Source organism: Anneissia japonica, unplaced genomic scaffold (assembly GCF_011630105.1).
Source record: "Anneissia japonica isolate Jap-2015-1 unplaced genomic scaffold, ASM1163010v1 scaffold287903_len222995_cov181, whole genome shotgun sequence".
Classification (NCBI taxonomy): Eukaryota; Metazoa; Echinodermata; class Crinoidea; order Comatulida; family Comatulidae; genus Anneissia; species Anneissia japonica.
In genome coordinates, this window is record NW_022734459.1 from 141,059 (window position 1) to 149,283 (window position 8,225).

General features: G+C 34.6%; 1 protein-coding gene across 1 annotated transcript; it reads left to right on the forward strand.

Annotated features, from left to right (window-relative positions):
• The first annotated feature begins 184 nt into the window (after positions 1–184).
• LOC117116409 lies at positions 185–5,907 on the forward strand. The gene is made up of 4 exons (XM_033260442.1): positions 185–619; positions 2,725–2,847; positions 3,410–3,556; positions 3,913–5,907. The coding sequence occupies exons 1-4, from the start codon at positions 562–564 to the stop codon at positions 5,190–5,192; spliced, it is 1,608 nt and encodes a 535-aa protein (XP_033116333.1). The 5' UTR covers positions 185–561; the 3' UTR covers positions 5,193–5,907.
• The last annotated feature ends 2,318 nt before the right edge of the window (positions 5,908–8,225 follow it).

Below are 8,225 nucleotides of genomic sequence, written 5' to 3' on the forward strand. Positions count from 1 at the left end.
AGAACCGGAAGTTTGGCGGTTGTATACATTCCACAGCAAAGCATCCTCACTGATTAATAAAGCGGTTGTGAATTAAGACATTTTGCTTTGTTCTTGCTAGAGACTTTACATCGGCACATGCGCACTTTATGGCAAACGCGCAATAATCAAATTAGTTTACAGTGTACAGTCATCCGGAAGAAGCAGACCTACAAACTTTAGAAAGGGATCCCCTTAACGTTCTAAAAACACAGATACATTGTGAAAATCAGTCGAACAAGTTGTAGCATTTACAATCGTCCTAACAAGTTGTAGCATTATAGGCCACAACGTTTTCCAGATTGCAAGTTCAGATATTTGATTTCTTTCGAAATTGTTGTATCCAATTTTAACGCATTGTGACTACGTGACGCTTTTCTTAGTTGCTAAGGGCGTTTTCGAGTATAAACAAGGCGAAAGTGCCTGACGAAGAGTCACCATCCAATTAAATTCGTTCATTTCTGTTTTTGCTTGCGACTTCTTGTTCACGGCCATTATTTCTGCCGTCTTGGAAACTTATTTTTCCCGGAACGTGCCATCAAAATGGTCAAACCTCTCTTTAAAGTGTGTGTGTTGCTGTTTGCTTTCATCTTAAATGTTGGTAAGTGAAAGAAAGACTTGCATTCTAATAAACTATTGTCAGTTTCGCATCAAAATAATTCCTTTGATTTATGAATGTGAATTAGGTAACGATTGCTTCTTACAATCTAGCTATTGTAGCTACTCAAGCAATAAATACATTTTGTACTATGTACTTCTAAATTTCTGAAGGTCGTTAATCACGTGATAAATTTCCTTTACGTGATAAATAACTATTCATTTATTGATAATATATTGGAGTTTTAAAAGAATTTTATAGGTATAGGCCTAGACCTATTAAATCTCAACTTCATTATACTTTTGCGGTCTTTGCACATTTGTAACAGTGCGATCATTGATTCCATTAAACTAATAACAGAATGATTGGAAATTTGTATAATGATTAAAATAACAATTACAATCATAGTGACTTTACTACTAACAACCGAAAAATATTCTGCTGCGGGATATATATACACACTCTCAATCATAGAATAAATATAAATTCTATACAACGAGGCATTGGGCCTATCATGAAGATAAAGGAGAAGATAAAACAGTGCAATGTATAGTTCCTAACTTTGGTAAATTTCAAAATTTTGATAAATTTTGATTTTAAAGCTTGGTCACATTGATGGAACAGGCCTATATACGTTAACACAAACGCAAGTAATGCTATTAAGCGTTGCGAAAATTGCTCTACTGTAAACAGAAGCTAAATATTTGTAACGTTTCATCATGCCGAGCAAAGTTAGCCCATTCTGACAATTATTAAATCAATTACAAAAAAAAAAAAATAGTAATCTTAATAGTATTAGTCGACAATTTAAGAATATTATTTATAAATTAATTCCAATTCAAGTAAATCAGTTGAAAATGAAACGCAACAGTGAAATATTTATGAAATTATATTGCTTATACGCAAAGTTCATAGTTCATAACTTTCAGGGATAGTTCATAGCTGTCGTATAATGGCAAGGCTGAAACGCAAGGGACGCAACACACGATTCCGGCTGAGAGGCTTTTAGCAACACATATAATGAAACATTATAAACTGAAACAGTTTTTAAACAACCTTGGTTGAAGATTGAAACTTCCGTGCTGAACATACAATAAAGAAACTCTAGGCCTATAACACACCGATACTGAATTTGATGAATCATATCTAAGCGTTCACAGCTCTAGTGCTTAAATTATTTCAATGTCAATATTCAGATAACAATAATACATTAAATTATGTTCTAATCCAGGCTATAAAACATTGGTTTGACTATCACCTTTCAAGTAATTTTCCTCTATTTTAAATGTGAAAAGCAACAGAACATTTTCCTGTTTCTGTTTATTTTCTGTCTTGCTTAGTTCTGCTGAACAAGAGTACTTATATATAGGCCCTATGCGGACACCGGCGCTGTTATGTCCACTTGGCCGATTATTATTATTTTAATTAACAGTATCCATTATAATGTTGTACCGTATTATTTATCTACTGTAGTTAATTACAGAATATGCAAATTTTTATATTATATCGAGCTTGTAATACTTGTAAGACAGTCTTTATGATTATTATCTATACTAATAATAATTGTTTCGTTTTTCGGAATTTTCTAATAAGTCTAGGTGTGCAAAAGTAAAGTAATATGTTCTTGATCGATTGGCCTACTTTCCAATGTAAATACAGTATTCACATTAATATCTATAAAAGTAATTACCGATAAGACAACTTTTTTTTACAAGATTTCCATTGCTGTTTAAAAAATCCATTTCAAAGATTCTCTATATAGATGCTGATTTTATCTGAATTAATTTATTGGAAATAGGTGATTTCCTCTCAAAAAGGCTTAATCTCAACTGTTAGGTTTCTTAATTCCAAGTTCCTCTTAAGTTACCATATACCAACAAGATAATAACTCTTTTACGCTTATTTTTCATGTTTATTAAAATAATAATGTTGAATAAATACTGAAGAATAAGGCTCCTAAGATATGTACATATTTGGACAATTTCGAGTTATTGACTATAATTTTTACAAGTTTCGGTCATAGAGTAAATATGAGGGCGCTATTCACAGATCAACCAATTTTGAGATTTACGCAGATCTTGTGCTTTAATGATTTTCTTGTTCGGCAGGTGCATTGTCTCATTCCGAAGACAATATATTGTACTTTTTTCCTCAAGCGAAGAGAGATGGACTGAACATAATATGGGCACATGACTTAAATAGTCAAACGAAATTAACACAAGCACTTGAGGGTATGTACCATCATAAACCAACTACATAATTTATTTATTCATTCATCCATTCATTAACTCAGTCATTCATTTCTTCATTCGTTCTTTTATCCGTTCCTTATTCTTTAATACATCATTCATTCATTTATTTTTATACTCATTCATTCACTTACTTATCGTTCTTTGATTTATTCATTCATTCATTTCAGTCAGTCAGTCCATTATTCATTTTATTTCATTCTTTTATTCATATTTTTTTTTCATGCACCATTTATTCATTCATGTATTCATTCATTTAGTAATTCATTCATTCATTTATTCATTCATTCATTTGGTTAAGTACTATATCAATTAATCAGTTATTTTACACTATTAATTCGGTGTGTGATTACTGTAATGTAATTGGTCTATTTATTAATTCATTGATTAATTCATTCATTCTTTTATTCATTCCGTCATTAATTTGTTTAGTCGTTTAGCAATCAGACAAAAAATAGTTAATTATTTTTAAAAAATGTAATATTGATTTCTAATATTATGCATCGTATTGTTATATTATAAACTGGTTTTCCTTCTTGTACAGGTTCGGCTATGATGTTGGAGGCCGACGTAAGCCTTCGTGATAGGGGTAAGCCGAACCAAGTACCTATCATGTCACCGAATTCAATGACCCCGAGTGACATCACCTTAGAACAATGGATTGATATGGTAACCCGGTACACAAACAAAGGTAAATGTAGGATATATTTATTATTATTATTATTATTATTATTATTATTATTATTATTATTATTATTATTATTATTATTATTATTATTATTATTATTATCATCATCATCATCATCATCATCGTTTTACTTTCATTATCGCTACTGTTATCTTTATAAATGTTGCTGTCTTTATCATAATCATAACTATTACCATAATAATTATTCTTATAATGAATATATTTATATTTTTATAAAACCATAATCATTTTCATCTTTTTAACTTTCTTTGTCGTCATTTGTATAATTATATTTAAATGTATTTAAATAATAGCATTTCATCAATATAATGATTGGTTCATTCTCTTTACTCTGTAAGGAATCAAATTGGACTTCAAGGATGTACAGGCCGTCCAACCTGCCCTTGACATCCTACTGTTAAAGGAGGCTCAGTTGAGAGTTCCACTGTTCTTCCATGCCGACATAATCGCTGGTCCAAACGGTCAGAACTCCGTCGACCTTATCCAGCCGACAGAGTTCATTGCCATAGTCAATACCATGTTTCCTAACGCGACCTTTTCCCTGGGGTTTGTCTCTTCGGCGTCGTCAGGGCTCAACCAACAAGATCGCTACACCTGGACTATGATCTTTGACATGCTCGACACCAGCTCAACCGTCACAACGCACCCGATAACTTTTAATTTCCGCGCTGTGTGGGCGAACAAATCGTGGCAGAAGTTCGTCTGGCTTCTTGGGTTGACCAATCGTTTCTCTGTGACCATCTGGTCAAAAGCCACAGATCCTTTGAACACTTTTACAGGTCTAGAGGAGCTCCGCAATAATGGTGATAAACGGCGCATTTTCTATGACCTAGCCCCTCAACACTTAGCTAGGTTCAAGACCGATTTATCTTTTGTGACGCCAACCACTGCTGCGCCTAATGTCTGGAATAGGAACCTCTGGGAGGGAAACGCTAATGCTTTAACTAGTGGTTATATATACTTAAGCGCAGAGGGGGCTGCAATCGTAGGGGATAGTTACCCAGGGTATATTCAAACTATTGATATGTGGAAACCATCGAAAGATGGATTGAACCCATTGATTGTCAGAGGGCAAATTCAGTTTGTCAATCGTAATATGCAGAAGGCACCCGGACCCGCCAGCACAGAGATCATAATCCGTGCATCTCCTATGTCAGAGGGACCTGTGATTGTACCAATCAAAGGGATTAAGTGTGCAATAGAAGACACCGGGCGTATTTACGTTCAAGATTTGATGTCGCACTATGATTCATTAGATAAAATGATTACACCAGCAGACTGTTACTCGTTTGAAATTCTTGACAACGGACAAGAGGTGACGTTCAACGTCAAAGTTGTGCAGTGCAGCGACTCAGACCTCAGACCCACCTACATCGACAGTGTCTCCATCGTATTCGAGAACGTCACACACATTGAAGTCGAAGACTCACTTGTTCAGTTCACAAAATCCGGTGACATGAAGAACGTTGTCCTGGAAGATGTCAGTGTGCAAGGAAAGAAATTCAATAGGAAGAGGGGAAATCAACCACCGAATAATTTGGGAAATGATAATAGACCTCTCATCTTGACAACTTTCCTATCTGTAGTTTCCCTCATTCTTCTTAAAATATTTACATAAGTTAACGTATGTTTAATGTTATTTTTTGTTTACAGTGGTTTTGTTTTTGACAATGCAAACTAATCTGTTTGTCGCTGTGCATGCTGGGTAATTGCATTAACTGTCTACCATATTTCTTCGTCTTGAATGTAGATTATTTTAAATAATAAAACTATGAGAAAATAAACTGTAATCAGAATTTGGAAACTGAAATTTTTACTGTAGATTTTACATCACGATTTTAAAGATAATAATATAATTTTAATTTCAAGACTGAATCCATTCTTGATATTCATATAGTGGTTATAATAATTATGTAAGGATACTTTGTAACGATAAGAACCGGTGAGTGATAGACTTAGCTTCGAATCTTTAGTGGAAATCGATTAAGGGAGATCGTTGCTTATCGACATTATCCTTGATTTAGGTTGAAATTATACGAAAGTGTAGCAATTTAAGTAATTTGACAGTGTTAGGCCTATGATTGTATTATATCTTACGTAAAACATTTATTCCCAGATTATTTGTTGTTTATAGCTGAACGGGAATACAAGAATATAAACCAATAAAAGAAAAATTATATATTTTCTTATTGTGTAATTAAATACAGCATCAAAACAGTCACATTATATATCCACGTTTCCCAAATTATGGTCGCGACCCAATAATGAGTCGCCAACATGTTGCATTGGGTCGCGAGTACCGTAGGTTTGCAAAAATAAAATCAATTCATGTGCTCATTTACAGTTGTCTGTTTTAAAGTTTAACAGATCTGACGACTTGAAAACAGTATTTTTATGTGAACCCTCGAACATTAGAACAATATTTTATTATATTCCCACAATGAAATATCCTGAAATTCGTATAACGACTATTATTTTCTGTTGCCTTTCATATTCACCACAGCCTAATTGTGTAAATCTAAAGCTTTCCATTGTTTAAAAAAACAATTTATAGGAATAAATAATATTAATACGGAAATGATTTAAGGTGACCCAAGTTTTTAATCATACAATTCAGTACAGTACAGTACATCACCAACTTAATTTTCTTCATCAACTATTCGCGTCTATCTTAGCATTTTCGGTCGGTCTGTCCAGTTATCCATCAGTCGGGCTGTTTAACATGATTTTCAGTTTTGATGTATCTTTAGAATCCCGTTCTAGTTTTATTGCTACCATTTTTTGATTTAGAACTATTATCATTATTATTTAATAGGCCTATCTAAAAACGAAAATACCGTATGGCCATTTTCAGTCAACTTCATCACTCTCGTATCTAAGCAAGAAACCTACAAGAAACTCTGCAATGATCCTGCTTATCTGAATTGGCAGATTGCCAACACGCTTACCACCACCACCAACACCACCACTAATTGCATCTGTTGTGTACCCCATCATTCTTGTCATGAGCCATGCTCTCTCGACGATTACCTTTTCTTTACCAAAACCATTCGCTTATCTTCGATTTAAAAAAGTGCCCCTTGAATTTTCCAATTTTCCATAAGAACTCCTTCAATTTTCATCTATTTCCATAAAGGCCCCCTCAAAAAGAGCCAAAACTATTTATTCGCGTGAATACGGTACTCTATTTTTGAATGGATGGACTTACGTCGTATAATTAAGCTTAGGCGATACTTGTTAAACACCTTGTTTAGCTCACCTAATTTTTTGAAAAATTTAAGGGACGGGCGGAAAAAAGATGAAAAAAAAATTTCATTTTATAATCTAGCAAAATTATCCTGCCAAAAATATCGAGTGGAGGACCCATTTTACACAAAATATGAGAAACCCGGACCCATTTTTAAAATGTGGACCCATTCTTTGTGGACCCAATAGACAAATTGTGTGGGACTGTCCCAATAATTTCGCATAGGGAGGGGGTAATTGCCTGAGATGATATTTCGATATAAATCATAGCCTGTCTTATATCAAAAAAGTTTGTCATTGCTATTATCGTTGTCATTATAATATAATCATCATCATCATCATCATTACCACATCATTACTATCAAAATCATCATTGTCTTGATTATCATCATGTCATAATCTTACACGCAATCAAAGCCCTGTGGCCCCGGCCAAAAACGTTGTACTCGCTCGCGTCACCCTCCCCTCATCCGGAGATGGGCAAAATACCGTATCTAATATAGGCCTATAACATATTAATAATTTCTTCCTTCAAAGTAGTTTTTATTCCTTAATTCAAGTTACCTAAGATTGATTTCTTATACTAATTATTTTTTGGATGTCTCATTAATGATTCATACCTTTATAAGTATTTTAAAGTTTATGTCAGAAAATTTATATTCCATCGATTTTCATTTATATTTCATAATGTTAATGTAAATAACAAGGTAATGATGAAATGTCATGGAATAAACCTTAACACAGGCAGTCTACTGGAGACTAATTTTCATTTGTTCTAAAAATCCCTTCCTCTAGGGAGTCTGGGAAACCCCTCCCCCACCTCGGAAAAACATTCCTCTAGATGAGAATGTTTCTGTCGTCAAAATGACCGGTGATGGATTTAAGGGAACTCAGCCGCCATTAAAAATTGGGGAAAAAGAAAATTAAAAATTTGAGTCTGAGAGTGCCATTTCCGGGCATTTGGAGGCGCCATAATCATACATTTTCTTACCTCAGCCTCAACCAGGTGGGGCTTAGGTGGTATAGACCCTTTACCTCCGAAAGTTCCTTCCTGAGCCCCCTCCATTTCATAATCCTGGATCCGCCAATGATGACATGAGCCGCGATGGCAGTGTGTTCTTTGATCTTATCCGACACAATGTGCTGGTTCGTTGGTTGTTGCCAGCTTGATTGTAAGAGTTCCTATGGGAAGTATACATTTTTTTTAAAATTATTATAGGCAAAATTACATTTATGTGTGAGATTTTGGTCCTTATAAACGTGAGGACGTGAGGCAGGCCCCCGACACCCCGAATGGTAGGTATGTTATTCAGTGGTGGCTCCAGAGGGGGGTGGGGGCTAGGGGCTATAGCCCACCCGTCGGGGAAGCATAGCCCCCCCCCCCTCCGTCGAGGAAGACTATTAA

Bases quoted from the DNA above. Each gene is read 5' to 3' on its own strand.
- LOC117116409 (XM_033260442.1), top strand. From the start codon at position 562: ATGGTCAAACCTCTCTTTAAAGTGTGTGTGTTGCTGTTTGCTTTCATC. The intron at 2,848-3,409 runs GTATGTACCATC...CTTCTTGTACAG, and splicing joins ATTAACACAAGCACTTGAGG to GTTCGGCTATGATGTTGGAG. The intron at 3,557-3,912 runs GTAAATGTAGGA...TTACTCTGTAAG, and splicing joins AACCCGGTACACAAACAAAG to GAATCAAATTGGACTTCAAG.